Here is a 27,333-nt window from a genome sequence, read left to right as displayed (position 1 = left end):
CCTTTGGTCCTGTAATAAAGCAACATGCAAACTATAATTGAACCAAGAACATGAGTGTAGTGTCTTTCCTGTCAGTCCATCCATCCAAACAGGAATGAAGAATTGACAATGAATGTTGCTCGTCACTGCCTGCTCCAGCTTTACAGCCGTGAGGTTTTACAGGTACTAACTGTACCATCTTCTCCACTGGACAGAGGACAAAGACTTTACAGACAAACCTTAGCACATGCTATACTCTTGGAGATCTTACACTCTCAATGAAGTGGATATTCACATATTTATGAGAAGGCCTGCTTTAGACAGAACCACTTCCTTTAACATTTTTCCTGGCATAAATGCTTCCAAAATCTTATATAAATTTTTATAGCAGACACTACTTTACACAGAAGCAATTCATGTAATTTTCCAGTTAGCATTTGCGAATGTGGTGTGAAGAATGCAGAGAACATTAGATACGTATATAAGGCATGGAAGGAATACCGAGTTACACTTTTCAATTAATTTTAATTTAATAACAAATACATTTAAAGAAGAAGAAATGTAATTTGAGAGAAAATTGTTATTTAATTAATAAGATATCATGTAAAGAAACTGATACTCTACACATTTTTTTGTAACATTAAGTGACCATCAACCTCACCTATATATTGTACTATTTCTGTCCATCAGCCAGTGTGTGGTGTTTACAATTGAAACAACAAATGCATTTTTCAATATGCGCTAAAAGTACATATTTATGGAGCAGGATTGGTTTGTACCTAACATCGTTTCGCAGGAAAATATTTTCCTCTCAGTTGAAGTTATCAACTTTTAGAAATGTTAAGTGATATATTGTTTGCTTCTGATCGGTCACGCTATGCGATAAGCTAAGAAAATTAGGACCAATTTTATCTGTGAAATGCTATTTTTTTTTCAATGTGTGTGGTAGAATTCGACTGTAGTAGAAATGTTAAGTAAATGCCAAGGAAAGAGCTTTTGTCTAAAGCAGGTCGAACCGTGAGAATAAAACACTTCAAAACTACATTCCGATATTAGGTTTTTCGTTACAAAAGAGCAAAATGCTGTACTGAACAAACATGTTCAAGTTATAACAATGTGTTCTCAATGATGAAAGTTACCTCCCATGTAGCGTAGTGGCTAACCATGTCACCTTGTAATCAAGGGGTAATGGGTTCAGTTACATATGTAAATAAATATTTATAAACTAACTATTGCAAACAATTTCACGACTCACTATCCTTTGTGTATGCTATAAATCATCTCTGAAGAATAAAAATAAAATATGCTATTTCAAACAAGCTACACAGCATCACTAACTGTCCACCACTAGAAAAAAAAAAATGTACTTGCACATGGAGAGACAAGTCTTCCTGTAATGTGTCTCTCATTTCACAAACCTTGATCGTATTTACAATAATTTTAGTCTTAGGATACTTTTGAGGTACGTATTGTCAAAAAACTAACAATGTCATGTCAGCCTTTATGTGAGTCAACAATTACCTCCCAACAATGCATTTTAGTTGCAAACTGTGATGTAACCACTGCATTCAGTGAATGTTCAAGCCATCAGTGAGTGGCTACATGCATGTGGCAAATGGAAAGGTATTAACCATAATAACATGGAGGGGGGGGGGAGTACATTCTCACATAGGTCACAACCAATTCCTAAGCACATTGGAATGAAACTTGAGTTCAAATACTGGTCATTGAGTTAAAAATACACTGGTGCTACCACTATTCCTGCCCGCTCTCCTGGCCTGCCTGAGTTGCTGGTGCCGCTTGCGCCAAGAAAACTGGTGTTCCACCACCTGACTGGCCTGCAACCTGAAGAAAAAATCACAAGTTTGTGTAAGTCCACGTCTTATATTGCTTATAGGTTTCAGTAAGTTTTACATAATACTGTTAAAATTTTATCCAAGCTAAAACAGAACAAACTGTGAATTACCTTTATCTTAAGCTCACCTCTTTGATATATAGGGTGCAGCAATGAATCTGGCGATTTTAAATACTCCACACTTAAGACAAAATAATACATAATACAAAGAAAATATACATAATAAAGACAAAATAATTTACTTTATTCATTGAAGAAGAAATACCACAAGAAAATAAAATCACTACATTTTCATTTATTTGAAAATGCTCATTCCACACACCTTACAAGTCTTTGGGTACGAATCTGAGCGACTTCTTCCTGGGTCTGATCTGTAAGTTCATTGAAGGTGTGGGGAGGTCGGTTGGAAGATATTTACTTTCAATACTCCAAAAAGAGAATAATCATATGCGAAAAGTCCAGTGATCTGGCAGGCTAAGGAGTATCCTACGTAACAGCCGCTATTATTTTTTTGTAACATGCTTTTGCAGTGCATGCGTGCCGTGCTCAGTTTTCTACAACTCCATCATAACTGGATAGTACAACATGGGCTGCAATATGGCTGAAGTCAGGTGCTACCCCTGACAACAACTAGCTATATCCAGAGTTGCAAAATTGCCCGATTCATTGCAGCACCCTATATAAATTAGTGCAATTTATATTGATATGCTTTAAATGGAATGTTAGGGAGATTCATAATTCTCAGGAGCACAATACTCATATTTCCACTATATTACCACTGTGTCAAATAGGGTAGAGCTGATATCACTTTGAACCAGTACCCATACCGGTGCCCTTACAGATTCCCACCAATACCGATGCTTAAAAATTGCAACAATTAAACACTGATTAATATTAGTGGATGAGTATTTTATCCCAATTAAAAGCAACAATTTACTCGAGCTTTGATTCAGTATATTCAAAAATTCACCAGAATATAAAAATATCTGTTAAGTAATCACAAAAAAAAAAGTTGTCCACATAATATTGGAACAAAATCATTACAAACTTCGAATTTTGCATAACTTCCTGGATATTTAAACTCTGCAGAGGTGTCATGCAGCATTTTTGCAGATTCCGCAAATTATCGAAATGCCGAAAATGTATCGACAAGTAAAATCCAAATGATACTTTCCGATACCGATATCACTTGTATCAATGGAGTGGCATCGGCTCAGCTATAGTTACAAAGAGTACTTACAGTAATTTGTTGTGTTCATATTCCAAATACCCAAAATTGTAGAATCACTGATTGAATCGAGCGAAAGGTTGGTGGAGAAGAAATTTTGTGCTATTGAAGGTCCTGGAAAGCAGAATGATTCTGGTGTTTCTAGGATGGCAACCATCCTAGACCAGTTTCTCAACCAGCAGGCTGCGGAAGGTTCTTCTGAAGTTTACGACTTGCAGCCTGAGCTGGCAACCTTTCTCGGTAATGCTGGTGAGAAATAAAATCTGCTTAAAGTTGACTGTTACTCGTGAAGTCTCCAATTTGAATTACAAATACCACTGGAAAGATGGCCGCTTGTTTGGGGTTCACACCAGCGATGAGGGGAAATGCTTTCATGACATTGCTGGTGAGGAATCAAATGCGCTGAGAGGGGCCTGTCGCCCGTGCAGCCTCTAAATTTGAATTACAACCACAGGGTCATTCTCAAGTTTGGGCCGAAAGGATGAAGCAACTTGCAGCATGAGCTGACAACCATCTGAAAAGATGGCCGTTTGTTTGGGTTTCGACTGCGATAATAGGATATCCTATCGTGACAATAATGGTTAGAGATCAAATGATCTAACGAGGGGGCGCACTGCTTTCTGACTCCAAATTTGGATGTTGACAGACTGGCACCATGGACAATTTACTTTGCGCAGCAATTTTCATTAACAAATTTATTGAAGTGGAAAATATTTTTATTTGATGTTGATTAATTAGTGATACTTAGACGTAGATATGTCACAAAGGAATACCAATGCCCAAGCTGGAATTTGAAATCAGAACCTCCTTTGATGAGATGGTGAGTCATTTACCCCACCTTCTCGGCTCCCAAGCAAGCTGTGTAATATATAAAGACAAATTCACATAATGATTACCATTAACAATTTAATGTGTACACTATGTACCATTACGGCCTTCTTATCAATAACTAATCTACAAAGTTGTTGGAACATTTCATAGTAAATACCTGGATAATTTGTGGTTGTGATTGATTGGAAACTACTGTTGGCTGTTGTATTGCTTGAATCGGAGCTGTCTGGATTATGATTGGTTGATTTGTACCTCCTTGTATCTGCATCCTGATCATCTGTAGCTGTGATGGTGTCAGCTGTATCTACGAACAAATAAATGTGTTTATAACATTTTTCAGATGTATCATTACTATAAACAACCGTAACATGCATGCTGCATTCTTGAATGTTTCACTTGAGCTTATGAGTAAAATGTAGTGCTGTTGAAACCACCTGTTATGGGACAGAAACATTCTGTAAAAAGTAAAACAGTTCTGGGTTTCAAAATCTTTTTTTGACTTCCAGTTTTAAATACAATATTTTTTTCAGTTTTAAAATATTTAATCATCACCAATCATTCTAGGGCTTCAACAAAAAACTAAATTATGACAGTCACTGTCACTGATTTACCTGTGTGGAATTGAATTTGTCAGTGCTACCTCAATGTTATCTGTTGATGCTGACGATGTCTATTGATTGATTTGCTTTATTTTACTTCGCCTTTTGTGCCACTTTTGGCTAATTTGCGTAGATGGGGATGAGTGATGATGTGATGAAATTGACGAATGCACATTCACAAATATCCATGCTCAGGCCAGGATTCAAACCCAGGACCCCTGATGTCTTAGCGCGATGTGCTAACCACTCTGCTACGGGGGCCGGCACTGACGATGTCTAGTTTTTAATTACCTGGCAATTCCACACAGGTAAAACAGCGGCAGCGAAAAACAAGATGAAGCAAGGCTGGTTCGGTTGGGAGAGCAATGGCACAGTATGCCAGAGACCCAGGTTGGAGTCCTGGTCGAACCTGCATCTTTTACTGAAATTTCTACATAGTACATCTGTGTGCGTCAAATTGTAAAGTAAAAAAAACAAAATCCTACCGGTATCTGTTGGATTTCTCCATTAGGTGTCACTATCTGCTGCACTATCTGAATGCCTCCCTGTTGTGGTGCAGTCTGGTTCTGAACCTGAGGGGCCTGCAATTGAATTACTTGGGCCGAATGATGCTGGGCTGCCTGGGCGACAACTGTCTGGCCTGAGGTTGCTGGTGCCTGCGTCTGATGTACAGTGACTGTTTGAGCTGTGTTTCCGGGAGCGACCTGAGTTTGCTGAAAAACAGAATTGAAAGCTCTGTGAGCAAAAGTTGACACAACGGAGGGAACAGATATGGAGAAGCAACAACAGGGGTTCCCACTAATTTTGGAAAAATACAGACTTGTCCAAGGTTTTTTGCTCATTTTGAAATAAATTTCCAGAACATACTATAGTACTTCAACATGCTAATATTATTGACAAGATACATTGCATAACTGCTTCTTTATGCTATTGTTAAATCTATTCCATTGTTATAACGGCAACATTAATCAAACAAAAAATAAATGTCTGCCGAGGGTGTGTCTCTCTCAAAACATTCCATAAAAAATTATGTTTATATGCTCGTAACAACCTTAAACTACAAGAGAAATAATGAAAGATTAACTATAAAAATATTTTTACATAGAAGCTGGCTCAAGAAAAATGTGCCACATATGTTTATAAGTTCCCTGATTTTTCACTAAAACATTGATTTCCCTGACTTTTCCAATATTTCCATGTTGGTAGGAATCTTGAACCGGGTTTTCAGATCTATATACAAAGGGAAGTCAAAAATTATCTGCACTTTCGCTCTAACTTTAATTAGGTTGGCCACACTGCCTTCAGTGCACATGTGCTACAAGGTGGTACTCTTATGGTTATGTGGCTTTATTTGATCTTATTCACTCAATTTTTCATGACCACTCCACTGGTAGCGTGCATCGAGGAAGAACATAGATCAAGGATCCAATTTCTCTGGTCTGAAGGTGTGTCAGGGGCTGAAATTCATCACAGGCTTTCAGTACAGCACTCTACCAGTAGCGTAGAAGTGTGTGTGTACGGATTGAGAGGTTTAAAAATGGTCAGACAAGCGTGAAACACAAACTGGAAGTAGGACGAACATCAACCTCCATCACTGACGGGAAGATTCTACAAGCTCGAGAGATGATTCTGGCGAACTGACGCGTGACCATCGATAGGGTGGCACCTTCAGACAAGAAATCGGATCACTGATCTGTTCTTCCTTGGTGCACACTGCCAGCGGAGTAGCCATGTTTACTCTGTAACAAAAGAAAGAAAAATGGAGCGATTAATATGAAATCACATAACCACAAGAGTATCACCCTTTAGCACGCGAGTGCGGCCAACCTAAACAAAGTTATGGCGAAAGTGTGGATAATTTTGACTTCCCCTCATATGACCACTTGAACCTAGGACCTCTGGCTTTGCAGTGCATTGGACTGACTACTTCCTCACAGAGGCCAATAGCTATATTAATGCTTTCAACAATCTCATTACAAATATTATAGCCGATGATACTTAACATGGAAGCATTTCATGTAGCGATTAGCATCTGTTATTGTGAAAAGTACGGGAAAGTAATTATGTAGAGCGGAACTCTATTGCACTTTTCACGGGACTCTGGCTAAGGAACTTACAATGTGAGTGTAAAATGGAGAATCCATCACAAAAGGCATTCGAGTTCAAACATAATACACAATTTTAATTTCAAAATTAATAAATTCAGAGGAGAAACAAACTTCTTTTTCTAAATTCAATAACGTATTAACATAGCTAGATGAAATATACCTATGCATTATTAGCATTATTAGAAATTGCTCTATTTTGGCAAAACATGAAGCCAGGGGAGTTCCACATTCTGCTTACATGCCTGATCTATCCTTTTTTCTCCAATGACCGAATCGAAATGGGGTTAAAAGTTTTGAGTTGACTGACTCGATAGAGAAAAGTTCACTACCAGTACTGCACAATATAGCAAAAGAAAATGGCTTTCACACTAACAGAATAAACCAAATCAAAAAAACAAGTCGCAAGAAAACTAAAGGAAAAGAGAAATACAGACAAGGATGAAAAATCTGTTGAAAAGAAATTTGTGTGCATTCCATTCCACAAGGGATTCTCACATAAAATTGCAAAAATTTTTGGAAGTTTTAATTTCAAAATTGTTTTTAAATCACCAAGAACTTTGAAATGTACATTTAACGAATTCGAAATGAGAAACACCAGATGTGGAAACCACAGGAATATATAATATAAGTTGTTCATGTTCAAAGGATTATGTGGGAGAAACAGCAAGGAAAATGGCAATAAGATGGCACGAACACAATTTGGACATTATAAATCTAAACCCAAGAACAGGTTTGTCAGCTCACATCATCGAAGAGAAGCATTTGATTAAAAAGAGAAGGGTTTTAAAAAGATTAACGGGAAACACAGAGTTGAATGTCTGGGAAGCTTCGTTCATTGCAGAAGAACACTGGAATAAATTAAATAATGAAAATGGTAACATAGATTCAGTATGGAGTTTTCCTTTTCACAAATGGAGTAAGCCACCATCTTTAAAATTTAATGTAACAGAAAACATCAAGAGACTTTGTGAAAACAATGATGAATTTGAATTACCTGATGATATTTGGGATTCATAATTTTAAAAAAGTCTGAAATAAAAATAAAACAGACTGCTTCTTTTCACAGTTAAGTTGCTATATTACAACAATGTAATATTGACAACATCCATTATATAAGGGATTCTTTTTGTTTAAAAATTACTAACCATTGTTATAACTGCATCTTTAGTCAAAATGAAAATAAATGTTTGATGAAAGGAGCGTCTGTTCTCCTGAAACGTCACAAAGAAAAACTGTTTTCTTATGCTTGTAATAACCGTAAACTACAAGAAAATAATTCTATAATGCAAGCAATGCGTACATACAAGAAAAACTATTGTGAAAGTCGAAATAGTAATGTTATTAAAATATCGCTCTGAAACTTGCCAGTTGAACGCTCATTCACCCCAACTTCGACCGGATGCAGAGTCGAGCAACAAGAATTTTCCACTCGGCTCTGCACAGTCAGCAAGGAAACGGCCCTCGCCAGCGGTGAGTGCACCTCCACTGTAAATTTCCACCAGCACCAAGGGATATCCCAGGTGAATAGTTGGAGGTGCAAATTCCACCACAACACAACAAAATTCCGATGTATAAATACCCCTGGAGATGATAAATCGATCTCCACATCATCTGCAACATGATTGACAAGACCACTCAGAGAGACCGCAACGAGCTTGCAGTACGAGTAGCAGTCCGTTCTATGGAAAACCAGAAGCCAAAAGCCAGCCCGAGTCTGGAGAATCAGTGTTCCGACGACTAACCCGCCGATTCTCCAGCCACCTCTTATCGCCATTAGTATCTAGGTCAGCACTCTCTCCAGCGTCTCCCGCCATCTCAAGGGTACCAGTCTCCATCCAACTATCGCCGATGCCAGAAGCGGAGGACCAGATCATCAAGCAAGGGGGTGAGTAGCATTCAATGACTAAGGCTCCCAACATCCTTCATCTGCACCATTCAGGGTAGAGATGGTTCAGCGAGACCCAAACTAAACCTAACTTATTTAACTGAACTACATCCCGGGTTAACTCGATCCCCTTCCATACCCGACGTCACACTACAATAGACTTTACTTCCATTTGACAATAACAAAAACAATATTGGGTTTTGGAAAATCAGGCAAAAGAAGACATTGTAATAGTTTCTCTGCTTGAAAAATAACCAGATACGACGAACAAATCACCTACCTGCTCTGCATTTTGAACCTGCACGGCAGCCACTGATGCATTCGAGGAGTTCCCAGAACCACTACCAGATGGCACCACACTGATAGTCTGGACCTGTCCACCTGGTTGCACAATCTGTATGGTTGGGGTGGCACTTTGGTTTGAACTGGTGCTAGGCTGTGACGACTGTTGAAGGGCAGCCTGGTGTTGCTGAGCCAGTTGGAAATAGTAGTGAACCTGTAAATAAGCATTTGCAATTAGATAGTATACCCATGGGTGTCACAAACATTGTTTGCAGGTAGAGGGGTCAGGCCATTGACGAAACTTGAATAGTAGAAATAGCAATAATAATAATTACTATTATCATCCTTCTTATTATAAAAAATAAAATGAATAAACTTTATTCAAAATTTACTACTAGTAGCGGTGGTGGTGCAATAACCTAGGGGAGACCTTTCCACTCGATTCACCAGGTGAGTGAAAATCCAGCACAACTTCCTTGTCTTTATTTCATACAGTTAGGATACTGAAATGCATATCTATTCTATTTGTGTTATTAACTTTTTCACATCTTATTAAAAAAAAAAGCTTTACAAGTTAGGAAGAAATTTAGGTTTGAATCCGGCTCTGGTCGGAAATTATTCGGCCTACGTATAGGGCCGGTGGCAACCCACCATCGTGAGGAAATTGGGGAGCTACGAATGAGTAAGCGTAATCCGGTCCCGGAAACCTAGTATAACGGCTGGGGATACGTCGGGCTGACGACTATTCCAATCTCCACGCTTAGAGGTGACGAAGGAAAGCGTGGGAGGGAGCCCGGCAGTCGGTAGGTAAGCCAAGGCCCTTCAGGGCTGTTGCGCAAAGGATTATTATTAGGATTGAATGGTAGAATATGAAAACACTCAATTCTTTCAATTTAATGCAATTTTACTTAGTTATTCTGTTTGAATACTACCTGAACTCTATTTCTGTTATCTTCTAATATATGTATGTAGGTTTGTTCCGGCATAACTCTCGAACGCCTGGAGTGATTTCAACCAAACTTGGTACACATATGACTTACAATCTGGAAAAAAATATTGTGAGGGTAAGACACCCCTGGCATCCCTAGCAGGGTGGGGGGTGGGAATGGGGTGACATGTAAAAATAATAAAAAACGATCGATATTAGTGTGGAATCCACAGCTTTTGGGGTCGCTAAGATGAATAGTGACACTCCCAATGCCGTTCAATTTATTTTTAGTTAAATTAATATTATAGTGAATTTTAGGGATGGGACTGATTAATCGGTACTCCATTGGTATCGGCCGATAAGAGGCATATCGGTAAATTTACCGATTATTTTACCGATCCGATATATCTATAAATATCTGATAATTTAGTGCAAAATTCTGCCATTTTGTTGTAATTTTTATGAATAATCTCCATACCCTACTTTCTAAAAAGTAAATGTTTAAATATTCAACTTCTTTTGCACTGCAGTCACCTTGAAACACACATTTATTAAGGAGGTCAATGAACCTTTCAGGTTCTTCAAGGACCATTTCTAATTTTGTATCGGATCGGTAGAATATCGGTTATCGGTATTGGTACTTTATCGGTATCGGGCAAAATTTCATATCAGCCCATCCCTAGTGAATTTATAAAAGATTTCACTTTATAATTTGTATACTGTACTTATACTTTTAAATACCTGTAAATAAAATTAGTTACATTTTACACTATAGTTAGAATTCATTATTGTCCGGGCTAATAGAAGATTAGAATGCAAGAGAAATTAAACACGATAAGAGTATAAACTTGCAAGCAATACCAATTAATAGAAAGGATTACTGTCAATTTTTAACAGTTAGCCAAAAGAATTATAGTTTGATCTACTTGTTTGGTCCTTGCAAGTAATTGTTTGGATTGATTTTAAAATATTCAGGATTATCTATAATGCTTTTCTCATAGCGTAAGTTTTAAAACTATGAAGCAAAAGTTTTATGAATTAGCTTTTAGGAGAAAAATCTATAATTCTCTGTAAATACCCGGGCAATGCCAGGTAATCAGCTAGTTAACATTAATTATAACATGCTTTCTGATTTTCTCTACCTTGAAATGAAGAATGCCATTTTCCGGGTGGGATTGACAGACCAGATTCACCCCTTCTCCCGATGGCCATGAGTGTAAATTGATTACTCTTTTCTGAACACTGGGTCAAGTACAAATGGAAGCTTCAACCCATGTTTTATATATATAAACAATAATAATAATTCTCACCTGGTCTGGGTTCATGGAGGTTGTCCTCACTGTTGATTCCTCTCGAGATTTATTTGGTTTAATATCATCCCGAGGCACTATATCTATGAGGAAGTCAAACTGGTCAAACTTGGTGATAGCCATTGCTATGTCGTTTCTCTGAAACAAGTAAAATAAGACAAATTATCTCACCAGCATGAAACAGCACGTAAAGACAATTCATTCACTCATTACTGCCACTGTTAGGCACATGAAATTTTAGTTTCTCCTCTAAAATCGGTTATTTTATGATGCAAATTAATGTTACCTTTTATAGTCTTGTGTAAAATATGGTGGTGTTATTGTTATTTCTAAAATACAACATTTCGGTTGTAAAGTTCTAACAAATTTTAATTTTATAACAAAATAAATTTCAATTTTATTCTGGTACAAAATGGACAACTATGTTTGGATACATATTCATCACACCCTAAATATATGAATATGAAATTTTAACCAAATAATATCATACAACTCTTTGAACACAGTTCCACTTTCACAGAATAAAACTGCTGCCTTGGGAAAGTTCTCCAATAATAAGGCTGATGGGTTTCTATCATTGTTGAATCTTTGTAGTATTCATTCACAATACTGGTTTTCCCGATGGCACCGTGGTAGAGTCATCACCTTGTAATCAAGGGGTCCCGGGTTCGATACCTGGTGGAGGAACATAGTGCTTTGGATCGCACTTTAAACCATAGGTCCAGTCCCGATTAACCTTACTCTACATAAAGAGGACTTAAAACACCAACTCAATCATTCACAATACTCTTTTCCACACATTATAATTTAGGGCCATTCCATGAAAAGTGACCCACGTTAATAACAAAATTAATTAATATGAAAATTATTATTGTTTTAATTTCATTAAGGTTTAGATGTTTGTGAATGCATATAATTTGCAAATTTCACCAATAAAAGTTACTAGTATCTTTGAATTTGAATTTAAAATTTTGGGTGTGTCAGCACTTAGGCTATTTTGCACCAGTCACTTTATGAGGGTCCAGCCCCTTACCTGAACTAAAATGTAATGAATAACATAAATGTAACGTTGGAAGACTAAAATATTCTGAATTAGGTTAACAGAACTAAAATAAACATAACTGTAATGTCGTGTCGTAACTAAACTTTTAAAATATTCTGACTTTGGTTAAAAGCTGAGGCTGTACAGGGGCACTCAGCACACATAAGGACAAGACACAAGACAACACACAGAATTATACTGGTCATAGGGCCATTCGCCAGAGCCTCGATCGTCTGCCAAATGCAGTCCAGGGTGTTCTATGTGGAAGTGAGGATGACAATTGGGTGTACTAAGTGGAAGGTCACCCCAGTTACTAGCATCTGCAGCCTATATGCTTCGCAGACAAATAAAGTCAAAATTTGCTACTTTCTTAAAGTGTCACACTGTAATGCACTTTATTTTAATCCAATCTCTTGTATAGAACCTCAATTTTTTTGTGTGTAAAATGTCACACACGTAACGCTAGAATGCCCCTTTAGCACAAAAACCACAGTTCGTTCATTTACAATTTATAAAATAAATTTTCAAAGTCTATGTTTGAGGTGGGTTCTTATTAGTGATTGGAAAGTTACTACTTAAAAGTACCTGAGTACAGTAACTTTCTGCTGGGAATTTATTTGCGAACAAACTACACACAATCAGTGATCATTATTGTAATAAAATAAATATATGACGACTTAAATGTGTTTATTTAAGTTACTGGTACATAATATAAGTCTTTATATATTTATATTATTACAACACATAAATGATGGAACAATGCGATATTTCCTTCTGTACCTTTAATTGAAAAAACTGTTTGCATGCCAGCCATGGCATGTGACAGCATGAATCCCACCTCCTTCATTCTCTTCCATTCTAAGTTTGACATGCAATGAAGCCTAGCTTCCTTGCCTTAGGCATTTCATGAAAATCCTTTCACCTTAACATCCAGAGAAGATGCGTAGTTGGAAACAGATTTCCCAAATTTAGCTTGTTTTCTCTGTGATTTAAGTGCCCTAAAGAAAATGTTGATACTGCTTATCTCTATTGGGAAAAAATAATTGTCTTAGTTACACCTATTCTTACCTTTTAAAGTAGCTAGTTAAAGTTAAACTTAAAAAGTAACTTACTTCAAAACACTGGTTATAATATTGCTTCAGACAGTTGACACTTTAGGGAACTTGCTTGGAAAACAAGTTTATATTTAATTTTGTATTAATGTGTAACATATAGCATTATTCTGACAGAATAGTCAAATTTACATTATAGCATGGTTCTGAAACTTCAAGAACCTGCCTCCACAACCTTCTGAAACAAAGCTGAACTCTACGTTTAATATTTTTCAACTATTGGTGTTGAAACGTTCACCTCTATAATTATAGTTAGTTGTGTAGATAATTTGCAGTTCCATTCTGTAATTACTACAGCAAGCATCCCAAGAAACAAACCTGCAATGTACGGCGCTTGTTATCTTCGGTGTGCACCCATGCACGGAGGGTCAATTCGTAAATAAATATTTCAGCAGCTTTGGCAAATAATACTGGGGCTTCAGCACTGATCATCTTCACATCTTCATCTAACTTCATTATCTTTTTGATGCGTGCCAGTGGTAGCTCTTGCGTTTTAAGATCCATCTGGAACAAAACGAAATCCACAAACAGCAATTTGTTCGCAAAACAAGAGTTAGTATCTAGACATGGACATTTACATGTCATTTGACACCTAATATATCAGGATTGGTCCCAAAGCCTTGAAAAAAGGAAGAATAATGAAAAACATTGCATCGACAGTGTCAGATTTAAAGTGATGCCAACCATAGGCCAGTTTGAAAACACCACCCGTCCCACAGACTATGTTCAGTTAATGTGTTCTGGAATACTACAGAAATAGTTCAGCTCGTTTGTACCACCTGTGTTAAATGTGAATGAAAGATGGTAGGCGACTTTTAAGATGAAAGGAATGGGACAAGGAAGTCAAAGGGACAGTCCTGGCTTTCTTTAAAGGTTCCATAGCAGCAATTGTCCACAGCGATTGAAGTAAATGATGGAAAAGTTTAATTCAGGATGGACTGATATCATAGATTAATAAGAGCCATCGATGAACATACACATTATGCAACAAAGAATTCTCATACAGTTTGACGGAAGCGACCACTTTTTCAGTAGCCGAACTCCTCCTAAAATACAAATAAGGGGAAGACAATGCACAACTTTGATTCTAAATCTAATCAGTTCCAATAGCACCATCATCTATAGCTAAAAAACGTTAATGTATGAACCAAAACTGAAAGAAAAGGTTTTGAAAACAGGAACCAAAAAAATCATTTTATGAAATGTGATGTTTCAAAAACCAATATCCAGTACACATATTTAATAATGGTCTTGGGTGTCTTAATCAATTTTTCCAAGTGCAAGGCCAAAACCTTTGTGCACAAAAACTGACCACTACAACTTCATGAAAATATTCATGATGGATGTGGTAAACACGGCTTAAAATTACTTACGTGAAATTAGAAATTTCGTATTTCCACGTTGCACAATATAATAGTTAAATCCTATTAATTTCGAAGATCCTCTGTCTTCATTCACTAATGGTACGGCATCTGGAGCAGAGATGATATCGCGTCACTGCCAAATCCCAAACGGATCGCTTTTCCTTACCACCCCACCACATCAGGAAAATTCACCAAGGCCCTCAAACCCTTCAACATCAGACTGGCACACAAACCCTTATTCCAAGTCGGAAGAGCACTACCCAACTTCAAGAGATACTACCTACCCAAACGTGCATCCCTTGGTGATTGGAATTTTAATAAAAGCAGATTTCCCTCGTTCGTGTTTTGGGATTTTTAAAGAAATTGAAATCAGGAATCACAAAATAAGGCCACATGCCAATGCCACAACACCTACATTGGCAGAACCATCCACACTGTCCAAGAACAGATTAATGAACACTAAAAGATGCCAAAAAAGACATACCAAAATCAGGCCTTTCTCAACATCTCCACTCCACCAGGGTAGCTACGATTTTTTGATTATGAAATTCTCTGACTTTTCCAGGTTTTCCAGACCAGAAATAAAATTTTTCCAGACATGTTTGTCGTCATGATTTTTGCTTTTGAACCTCATGTTCTTCAATTAAAATATGCAGGCACGTTAATTATTATGAATATGAATATACACAGTTATTAGCTGAAAATTTACCAAGTGATTAATATAATGCTATTCAATGAAAAAACAAATAACTATTGTACTTCCCCATTTTCACTAAGTCATTACAATTAAGGTGGTGTAAAAAATCTATAAAAAAATGTGGCATATATCAAAGCTTTACAATGTAACCTTTATACAACCTCAATTAGCCTATATCAATACAAATGAGAAACAACAGAAAATTAGGTCATGTACCTTTACAAAATATGCAATAAGTTTAATGATTATATATTTTTTAATTTATTGAAAATAGTACATATTACGGAAATTCAGAACTTGAATGGGGCCGGTGACCAACCATACACCTAAAAAATATATTTACGCGGGCCATACTTTGGAATCAAATATCTCCATTATTTGAGATTTCCACATGCTGGAACCAATTTCATATTACGGAAAACATCGAAATCTGTCTTTTAAAAGGTAACAGTTCCGAATGTTTTATGATTATTTTTTTTTCAAATTTTCCTAGCAGGAAGACTAATTATCATATAATTTTGGCAATTATTGTGAAACGAAATTTGAACCTTCCTTAAAATAATGAGCACTATTTGGATTTGAAAAAAGTTATTTATGTTGAAAAAAAACAACTTCAAAATGACCTTACTCAATCATACATGCTTCCCACGGACAAGGTATTCTCCGGTTGACAAGCAACAGTAAGTATCGTAAACTAGTGGGAATGAATGTAGAAATAAATCTGAACCTTAGTAGAGAGCATTCAGGGTCCTTATTTTAATTCTAAGACAACCAAACCTGACATTCCTAACCTAACCACAAAAGCATATATTGACAAAATCTTAAGTAATCGCTAAAACTCTGCAGTATGTGTTAACAGACATAAATCGAAATCGAACCATGTAAAAGTTGCATTTGTAGCATGATGAAATCGTAACAAAACAAAAGGAACTTGGGCTCATTTTCACCACTTTTCAGCATAATTTCATTCTACACGCAAACAATACATAAAATTACTACAGGCATCAAACCAACATTCCTAACCTAACAACGATGTGTGACCACCGTACGTTTAATTACTCTATTTCGCACCAGTTTTTAAAAAATAAATTCGTTCTACATGCACAAAACACATGCATATTTGAATAATGACGTCACTGATACTGCATAAAATCACTAATTTCTCGGGCATAACACATCTCTGCAATGTAAGAACTACGACAATGAGCAAATGAACTAGTTGATCAGGTTGCTTCTGAACGGGTCGCAAATGAAGACCTTAAATTCACAGAACAGGTTCATGGGGGAACGAAGTAGTGAGTCCCTTTGTTTTTACTCGGCGTCCGCACCCATCCAGTGTGACGTCAACCACAGCCAGTTACGTGAAATTCTGCTCTTCAAGCTTTATTGCAGATCCAAAACCAATGAACTGTCCAAACACCAACCTGCTCCACTTCACGTATCAAAAGAGAACAGGTTCCGAACGGGTGTGTTCTTGAAGAAAGAAAATTTCCTCACCACACACAAAGCTAAAGCAACATTTCTTCCGCAAGAAATTCTGAGGATGGCTGGTGCGTAGGTTTCACCTTGAGTAGCTTGTTCTCTAAGGAAAAATCTCACGCCTCTCCAAATTCCGGTCTTGAACAGGTTCACAAGAACGAGTCGCAAAATGAACGGATCCAAGAACCTAGATCCGAGAGTGAATAAATATAGAATTGAAATCCGAAGGAACCATAATTTTGTACGTAACAGACTAGAAGTCATAATGACGAGAGGAACAAGTTTCTGAACTGAATCTTTTGGGGGGACTGGAATCACAAGAACAGAATTCGGAAGTGGAAATGAACCGTACGTTCATTTTGTAACTGGTTCTCCTGCAACTCCAAAATGCACGTAAATTCCAGAAAATATGCAAAATTCCCTGACTATAACCTGACCAACCAAATTCCCTGACTTTTCCCTGTTTTCCAGTCACGTAGCAACCCTGTCCACAAACCACACAATCGCCTCTGTATCCATTCATCATCCAACCGGCTCTGTCATGCTATCATCCAACAGAAACCAGCACTGAACCTGGACAATTGATTAATTGATTGGTATGTTGTTTTAAGTCCACTTTAAGCACAGTTGGGCTAATCGGGACTGGACCTACAGTTTAAAGTGGGATCCGAACCACTTGCGCCTCCACCGGGTATCAAACCCGGGACCCCTTGATTACAAGGCGACGATGCTACCACTGCGCCATCGGGGAGGCTGAACTTGGACAATGAAAAAGAAAAGATGTGGTGACCATACTCGACCCCCTTCCAGCCACGTGGGGAACAGGAACTGCACTGCATCGCGGAGCATGACCTAGCCCCCAACCACAACCCGGCAGCACCACATGACAACAGAAAGCAGATAACGCAAACCAGGATACACACGCCAGCGCCGCCAAACAGGAGAAATTGCAACTACCACTGCCCGGGAACAAACAAAGCAGTGACGCGATATCATCTCCGCTCCAGACGCCGTACCCTTAGTGAATGAAGACAGAGGATCTTCGAAATTAATAGAATTTAACTATTAAATTGTGCAACGTGAAAATACGAAATTTTTAAATTTCACATAAGTAATTCATGAAAATAGCTTGATTGATTGATTTCCTTTGCCTTTCGTGCCACTTCTGGCTAATTTGCGAAGATGGGGATTGAGTGATGACATGATGAAATTAATGAATGGACACTCACAAACGTCCATGCCCAGGCTGGGATTTCAACCCAGGAGAAAATAGCTTGAAACGAAAATAACATAAGCAGAAGGTATTGTACAATACCCCAAATGCGTGCACCTCTAGCCCAGGACTAGTGAATATGGTCCTAAATCTGGTCCTGTGTAAGGGGGTAAAGCATATAATTATGATAAAATATATTCATATTATATTCAAAAATGAAAAATAGCACTGAAAATTAAGGAAAATATATTCATCCAGATCCTAATCTTGGAAAAACATCTTAGAGGAATTAAGAACTCAGAATCACTTTTCGATTAATCCTACAGCGGTTACAAGAAACACACACATGCATATATATCGTTACGGATCCCTCATTTTCATTTTCGAGTTACGTGTAGCTAGGCAGCCTGGCAGGAAGTATAGGAAAGTGTTAACTTCAGCACCAGCTCAGCGAAAAGCATTCGCCTATATTTGCAAAGGAAAATTGATGAGAGAGAAAAAGGGGAGGAGTTTTGATGAGGAGGAATGCAAGTGGGATCTGGCTCGAGAGAGACAGGGAGTTGGTCTTGGGTTTTGGAAGAGAACAGGAGAGTGGTTCGGGAGTAAGAAAAGGGGTTTTTTGAGTTTTGGAGAGAGGAGAGTGAGTTGGATTTTGAAGGAGATTGAGGATGGATGCAGACTTTCAGAAACTTGTTTGGAAGTGGAGTGCAGCGAAGCTGAGTGAGAATTTAAGAGGCGAACTTCAGCAAGCAAGTGACAGTTACTTTAGAAACTCTTCGGTCCACGATTCTAAAGAGAGACAGGTAATATACTTTTATAATGCCATCCTTTGCCAATGCAGACTTAAGGTCATAGTAACCCAAATCATGAGAGTTGCCATTTTATAAAGGGTTCTGTAAATTTAAGTTTATTCAGGTACCTCCTGCAGTTAGCAGATGCAGCCAAGCGAGAGCTTACGAGCTACCGCTAACCCCCAATAGAATAATTACTTTCATCTAAAGGGCTCCAGGTTTGATCCCCGAACCTTTCGAGGTTCACACACTCAGTAAAAGTGTGTCACAAGACGATATAATGTATAAATGTGTGTGTGTGTGTGTGACAATCCTTAAAGTGACCTAAAAAAAATATTATCATCATTTTTCATTATTTCAGTAATTGTACATTAGCTTCGTACCTCTAACAGTTAATGTATAACTTCCAACAATGAACACAACATACCTTATCTTTGATTTGATCCTACAATGGTAAGTTTATTATGCAAACAGTTCCTCCATAGAAGCCAGACATCTTGAAGTAGCATGTAGCAACTAGTTACATGCACATCAACACTGAATATAATTATAAAATAACTTCAAATATGCAAATATTTTAAGATGTCCATGCAATATAATTTGTAACTCCAATCATAACTTCACGAGACTTACTATCGTCATGTTCCGAATCTCCTCTGTAATCCGTGGCCAGAATCCATTAAGTAACGCCTGGGCTTCCGACTGACCCTGGGAGACTGTGCTTGACGTGGTGGTCGCCTCTGCCTCCACTTCCCCATCCGCCCTGCAAAATTAAGAGCTTATTTTAGATGCTTGCTTGAAAATACTGTCACATCTATCCCCCACTGCAATATCACTTAAAACTAAGTTAGTGTGTGGCACAACAGCCCTTTGAATAGCTTTTCTATGAGTGTTATGTCAGTACATTGAGACCCATCCCTATTATTTTATGGGTATGAGACCATAGTTCACCACTTCCTTTCAAGTAGTTACCAATTGTTGCAAAAGGTACCAAGTCCATTTTCAAATCTTTATTGCCGCCATCTGTGGCTGAGTGGTTATCACAGCAAGCTACTGACATCAGGGGTTCACGGGTTCAAATACCAGCCTGAGGATGGGTGTTCCTTGTGAGCGTCCCTTCATCAAATTATCACTCACCCACTCATCGCAATTAGCCAAAAGTGGCAGAAAGGGAAACTAAATAACAAAAGTTAAAACCAAATCCTGCATTATTTTTAATATTTTACATTACTTCTCTGTCACTTTCAGTGGAAAGATCATGTGTTGATGACTCAGTGCATCCAGAGGGTAAATAGGCACTATTTAATTCTGATTTAATATAATTTTCTCTAGATTGTAGAAACAAAGAATTACATTAAGAATATACATAAGTTAACAATGTCCTTAATATTTTTTGCTGGGCTGTAGTAGTAACAAGTACACCCACAAGAAAAAGTTAATATTTATTGTAAGTAATTTAGCATGTTGTTTTACAATATGATGAAAAACTGACGATTGGTGAAATATTGCAGGTTACAATGTGGCCCAGATAATATAATATGTTGAAAAACAAATATTTGATGTACAGATAGAAATGAGTACCATGGTTACTTTTTAATGTTTCTGTACCTCTCTCAATTATGCTGGACAATGAAGATGAGTGACGAATCAACGGAAGAGACAACAGGTAAAACAATACCATGCACAACCTAGAAACCTCTCGAAATAACACATTATGTAACCATGCACAGCACTTTGGCCAGTAACAGGATACTTCTAGTAACTATTAAAGCTATCTACAAACTAAAGGAAATTGCAATATTAGAATTTTTAAAAGAAAAAAGTCATACATAATTTCTAATGTGTAAGTGAACTCATGTTGAAAGGCTCAGTTAAAAAATAATATCAACTTGATAAACAAATCAAAACACCATGCCTTCTCAAGACAATTAGTTTCCTTATGATCATTAGAAAAGGTTACATGAAGCTTCAAAATTATAGTTTTCTTTGTAATAGCTAAGCACTGCACTGTACTATCACTTCAGTCATGGTTCACCCCTGATATTTTGACTTTCATACTTTTTATGGAAGATGGGTATTTAAAAGAATTTTCACACATATTTGTTGCATGCAAATATGAATTTACTGAAATACAGGGAGTGCAAAATTGAATTCTCAGATTGGTGATCTATATCTGTGTTGATTGAATGCAATCTTATTGTACTGTAATGAAAATATGTAAATTGAAAGAACAAATATTTATTTTTGGAAGCAGATTGAACCAAGGTTCGTTAACAACTGGCTGGCTTTGTAGTTCACAGAGCGCACTCATCAGCTGCAACAACCACATTCAATGCACAGTGTTGCCACACATACTCTACGCCACCTTGTCCCTCCCCCGCACTAGCACCTTACCACGGTTTCCACATTGAACTTGCAAACTACGGCAACAGCAACTGCGGAAGTCATGTGACGGAGACTCATGGAGAAGATGAACAGCATGACAGCTGCGTCAATTGGCTGAAGGTTGAGTGTGATTGGACAAAAACAACTCGCCCGCTGTTTAACCCCACCCACGTTTGTGGCAGCAGCTTCCTTCAGTTCTTGGACGTTAACGAACTAAACGCGTGGACTATACCTAAACTAATTTTGAACACTCCCCTGACCTTGAATGTTAATATGCTTGAAACACCCTTCTCTACAGCAAAACACAAGGAAAATTTTGGTGAACAGATGCATCATGCGGCAGTATGCAATAAAATCATGTTAATTTTGTATCCATAACTAAAGAAGGGGAAAAATGGTGGAGACTGAGTACTAGAACAAGTTTTACACAAATTTGGGGGTCAAGAATAACAACATATTTAGAATAAACTATTGATTGATTTGCTTATTTTTATATTGCTATTCTGCCACTTTGGCTAATCACGACAAAGAGGATGACGTGATGAAAGATACTTTTAAAGAACACTCATGCTCAGATTGGGATTCAAACCAAGGACCCCTGGCATTATGGTGTATTGTCATGGAGGTCGACATGAATAGATTAAAAATATGAATTGAAATGTTATCCACCAATAACTTAATTGCTTGTTAGGTAAAATTCCTATCTCCGGGAAACTTATTTCTTCAATTTTACAGGAGAAAGTACTTACGGAACTGAGTTTCTGTAGACTTTAGGAAGGTTGTCGAAGTGTTTTCCCCCCTTGTTCAATTTATCCGGCCGGTAAATAATGTATTTTTCGAAGTTAATGTATCTCCGATGCACAAAAGCTGTTGCCTCCATTACCCTCCACTACTAGAATCAAATGTTCCGTGCGTGGTCAGTGTTTCCAACCATGCGGTTTTGTAACTGTGAATAACAATTTTAACTATGTTTGCCTTTCCTAACCTAACCTTGCCGTGTATGGTTCGTGGTTATTGAATGGTTTTTGTGGCTATCCGTGCATGGTTCGAGGTACTAGGTATTTTTTGGTCAAGAAGGTTGGAAACACTGCATAACCACAGATGATCGACAACGGTAGTCAACCTGTCGCCGCCATATTGCATATTACCAAAGCGAAAAAACAACCAACAATAATTACTCAATATAAGTTTCCCGGAGATTGGAATTTTAATAAAAGCAGATTTCCCTCGTTCGTGTTTTGGGATTTTTAAAGAAATTGAAATCAGGAATCACAAAATAATAATAATTATTATTATGGGGTCATGTGGTGGAAGTCTGCACTGGTGAGGGAAGGAAATGCATATTTTTAATGATTCTCCCTTTATATATCTGGCTCCAAAATTTCCAGTTCCTTGGAAAACTCTATGCTGGGAACATTGTCTTTTTTGAAAGAGCGAAGACTAACCCTCCGCATAACAGCACATTTAAAGTGACCAGAATGGGGGAGGGCACTAGTGTAAAATTGTAGATATCTAGGTAAACTTTCCATATCCGGAAAATGCCTGAAACTCGCTATTTATGTCACTTTCCACATTCCTACTCACGTATTCTGCATTGAGAAACATTGCTGAAGGTGGCATTTCACTTTTTTCAAGGAAATAATCTATATTTTCGACGTATAAAGTAAGTTTTGTTTGTTTCTTTTTCCCTTCAGTAACATGCTAAATGGCGGTCACAGTGTCACTACCGTAGTCGGCATGCAGTGTTTCCACCTCACTCCACCCAAAAATACTTACGTAGCCCCACGAACCATTTTCGGTAAGGTTAGGTTAGGTTGGGTCACATTTAGGTTAGAATAGTTAAAAATTGGTTTAGAAAAAAATATGGATAGCCCCACACACCATTCTCGCATAGCCCCAAGAACCATTGACACACAGCTCCACAAACCATTTGCAGAAACGTACCTTCTTCAGTTACAAAAACACATGTTTGGAAACACTGGCCGGGATTACGTCATCACACAGAGGCAACATCCGGCTGGAAGGAAATGGATGCAACAGCTTTCTTTTGTGCATCGGTCACAGATTTATATCGAAAAATGATTTACCAGCAAAATTCAATGAATGATGCAAGAAAACACTTCCTCGAACTGGCACAAGTCTAAAGAAACTGCATTCGGTAAGTAATTTCTCCTGTAAATTTTAAGAAATTTACTTTCCGGATACGGAAAGTTTACCTTAGTTTTAATTTTTTTTAAGAATTGAGGGATGAAATTGTAAAGGTGGATAGTACATAGTTGCTTTGTAAGAGGGCTGAAAGCACAATAAGATAAAAACATTTTTAAAAGCAAAGGAAGCGGGTAACTCCAGTCGCCCATTATGCACTCCCGTTCCTCTAACTGTTCATTGGTGGAGCTGCACATCACTACTTGCACAGAGACTTGTTCTCGTTCGCCTGCTCTACAGTTAGCTGGTACAGGGTATAGTCTTCTAGCTCCCCTGGCGATTTAACTACAAACTCATATTTAAGGTGACCAGATGTCCCATGTTAGCCAGGACAGTTCATTTTATTAAACATAAAACAAAGTCAAAAAATCACTTTTTTGTGACAATGACTTATCAAATAGAATTACAGCACCAGTACACCTTCCCTACTATACTATAAACCTTGGCGTAGTAACTTTCACAAGATCCATCCATCGGCAAAATATCAATGAATGATTTCTAATTCTAACTGACTGCTTGGTTGGAGTGCAACGCATATCACCATATTATGTCAGTTATTTTCAAAGTATTTATATAATTATAATTTTCAAACATAAATAACTATGAGAACAATTTTTATATTAAAATGTGTACAATTTTTCCTTCAGAAAATATGAAAAATGTCCAGTTTAGTTGTTTAACAATCTTGTCACCTTACTCATATTACTTTCCTCCATCTAGAAACAGATTGTCTGAAGCCAATCAATTTTATTGCGGTAACGGTTCCGATTGTTTTATGATTTCTCCTAGCACAAAGACTAATTGTCGTAGAATTTTGGAAATCATTGTCACACGAAATTTAAACCTTGCTTAAAGTAATGAGCACTGTTTGGTCTCGGAAAAAAAGTTATTGATGTTGAAAAAAACAACTTGCAAATTACCTTATGCACTACTGGACAAGCGACAGTAAATATCGTAGAAGCGTGGGAATGAATGTAGAAGTAAATCGGAACTTTAGTAGAATGCATTTAGGGACTTTATTTTAATGCTAAGGGAACCTAACCTAACCACGATAGCATATATTGAACAAAATATTAAGTGATCGCTAAAAGTCTGCAGTATGTGTTAAGATATAAATCGAAATCGAACCATGTAAAAATTGCATTCATAGCATGTTGAAATCGCAATAAAACAAAAGGAACTTGGGCCTTTTATGTATTTGGTTTATTTCGAATATAAACGAAGCTCAAATTCACACTGAGCCGTGGTGTAACTGAAATTATTCCTGCTTCTCAATTCACTGAACTAATAAAAAGTGTCATTTGTAATCATACTTTTCAATCAACTGTACCAAGAATTATAAAATTAATTGTACAGAGAACTTCCGTCCTGTAATTTCAAGAAAGCTGTTTCTAGCAAGTCCATCAATTCATAATTAGCCAGTCATATAAATAAATTTCTAAAATGTAGGGAAATACTTAGGGCCGCATATAATTACATAGAAGGGGTTTAGAAAATAAGAAATGTAACATAGCATAAAACTTGGTTTGCAGGTTCTACGACCTCTTACAATGGCATTCACATACGTGTTGACGAAGAACACAGACATCTTGGATTATCAGAAATATTTTCTATTCTTCCGATCCAGCAGTAAATGTTCTTGAACTTCTCACGTGTAAATTGACATGCTTCTTTCCAATCACAAACATAATCAGTAACCAATCATAGTTTCTATCGCTTGTCCTCCAATCACTACAGAATGTAGGTTAGTAAGAAACTCCCTGACTGGTCAACGATTCCTCCTGTACCATTGCGCTTCCGCTGTGGGTTACGAAAACCACGAAACTACGCAAGCTGAAGTCTCTACCAATTTCGTTGGTTTATCTTTTATGAAGTGACGTTATCACTAAAAACTTCAAAGCGATAGCAAAACGAAAACACAAATGTAGTTTAATCGCCCTATTTTTCCCGATATTTACTACACAGTCAAAAATATTCTTATACGTTACTAATTTACGGATAGGCTGGGATAGGCTTTCAGTGACAAATAAAATGTTGCCAGTTACACAACGTTTAAAGAACATTTGCATCTTGGAGAAATACACATTTGGCTATCTAACTGTGACAATAAATGTTTGATCCTATCCCTTTATAAAATTTTATATAAAACGGCCAGTGAACGGCTGTTCTCTTGGGTAGAAGTAAACATATTCATTCCTTATCACTGGCGTCGACAGTGGGGGGACGGGGGACGAACAGTGAAAAACAAGTATTTGGGGCAGTCACCCAATGAAACATACTCTCAAATCAAAATGTATAGTTCCAATGTAAGTGCAGTGTGAGCAGTGTAATTACGCACTTTTAAAGACAAATAGAAATAAGCCACCTAAACACGACAAACTAAGGAAAGTATAAAGTATTCAGCCGCTTTTCTGCTACTTTTGGCTAATCGCAAAGGGCAAGGGGGCACTCTGGCATAAGTGAAAGGGAAGCTACAGGGGAAAACATACGACTGTGCACTTTAATTCACGAGTTTGCCACGGCCTTCTCGTATTCTGCACATAACATATTTTACTGCTAATATGGGGCCATGTACTCCCGCTGCTCTCCGCTAACGACGCCACTGATATATTACCAGCTTGATGTCTCGGGGGATGGGTAATCGTTTAATTTTGGATGTCAAGAAGGAGGTCGTCATTTGTGATAATTAATTACTTACTTTTAAATTTCGAAGTCAGCGGGAGGGGCGATGGCCCTCTTCCGTACACATATTGTATTGTGGCGTCTTCGCTTCCGTCCCTATCACAATGCATTTTTTTATACTTCTGAAGTTTGGATCTTGTATCTTACACACAGGTGTACTATATAGTAGCACACGATAGTCACCGATCTCCATGGGGGAATGGTCACACACTATAAGACCAGTGGCGGCGATTGGGTTCCAAAACTAGGAGGTAAATTGTAAAAAGTGGAGGGGCAAGGACAGTTTACTTTCCCTTGGTCCATGGGCAAAAGTGGCAAAACGTGGGGGGCAACTGCACTCCTTCGCCCCCCTAACCGCCGCCACTGTATAAGGCCATCCAGGTCAGTAACCAGAATTTGATTTCGGTGAGAGGGGTTCATCCCCTATCAGCAGCCGCCATCTAAAGGAGGGAAAGTGGGAAGTATAGAAGCCGTGAAGATGAACTTCTCAGTATATTACAGCTTATCATACAAGATGTTTAATCCTGCTAAGGAAGTAAAATTAATACTATTTAATACACCATTTAAATTACACTATTGTAGGATTTCGGTGAGGCTTCAGCATACCCAGCCCTCCCACTCGCTACGTGCTTGAGGCCATCAGAAGTTCAAACATTGGGCACATAGTGCATTGTGTTTATCATTGTGTTTGTTCAACCATCCACTTCATCAGTTAATATCATTCATACTCAACAGTGGTGGCGATTGTAGCAGGGCAGTTGTCCTCCACTTTTTGCCTCTTACTATCGCCTCTTACTGCTAAGTCTTGTCTACCAAGAGAAAGTAAACTGTTCTCCTTGCTCCCTTTCACTTTTGGCACCCAATGTACAAAGTCTTTGGGTGCCAAATCGCCATTGATCCTCATCGTCGCGATTTACCCAAGATGTAGAAAGCTATCTAAAAATACCGGAGTAGAAAGAAAGAAAGACATGAATATGATATGGGACAAATACAGCAACACAGCCATCCCATGCCTTTACGCCAGGATTCGAAACTAGGACGTTTGACTTCGCAGTGTGTTACCACAGATAAGGGTACATACCCTTATCTGTGGCGTTACAATAACTACCCCACCACAGGGAGCGGCAATAGTGACGATAAATAAAAATCATGCGCGGCAAAATATGCACAGAACTCAAACTAAAAGGCAATTCGTATGTAGTTTTACGTGAAGAAAATTGGCCAAGTTGTACATTTAGTAAGTATATCAATGTTCTTTACATGTGATTTTGTTGTTCTTTCTCAGTTAATATGAATAATCTTTACAAAAACAGAATTCGTATTGTCTGTAAAACTGCTTGAAAAAATAATACCTACAG

General features: G+C 37.7%; 1 protein-coding gene across 1 annotated transcript; it reads right to left on the bottom strand.

Moving 5' to 3' along the window:
• Positions 1-360: 360 nt before the first annotated feature.
• Nf-YC (nuclear factor Y-box C) lies at positions 361-25,292 on the bottom strand. The gene is made up of 8 exons (XM_083113451.1): positions 24,859-25,292; positions 19,337-19,466; positions 13,478-13,663; positions 11,006-11,143; positions 8,766-8,981; positions 4,978-5,205; positions 4,051-4,197; positions 361-1,824 (listed from the first exon to the last, which is right to left on the bottom strand). Exons 1-8 carry the CDS (start codon positions 24,879-24,881, stop codon positions 1,735-1,737), a joined length of 1,158 nt encoding a protein of 385 aa, XP_082969577.1. The 5' UTR covers positions 24,882-25,292; the 3' UTR covers positions 361-1,734.
• Between the last annotated feature and the right edge of the window lie 2,041 nt (positions 25,293-27,333).

The sequence above is a fragment of the Lepisma saccharinum genome, chromosome 27, assembly GCF_977018435.1.
Source record: "Lepisma saccharinum chromosome 27, izLepSacc3.1, whole genome shotgun sequence".
NCBI lineage: Eukaryota > Metazoa > Arthropoda > Insecta > Zygentoma > Lepismatidae > Lepisma > Lepisma saccharinum.
This window is presented reverse-complemented; position numbering and strand designations above follow the sequence as displayed.

Excerpts from the sequence above, each read along its gene's own strand:
- Nf-YC (XM_083113451.1), bottom strand. The coding sequence starts at position 24,881 with ATGTCTGTGTTCTTCGTCAACAC. Across the intron at positions 19,467-24,858 it reads TCTGTGTTCTTCGTCAACAC|GGCGGATGGGGAAGTGGAGG; the intron begins GTATGTGAATGC and ends TTAATTTTGCAG. Across the intron at positions 8,982-11,005 it reads CCTCCATGAACCCAGACCAG|GTTCACTACTATTTCCAACT; the intron begins GTGAGAATTATT and ends GCTTATTTACAG.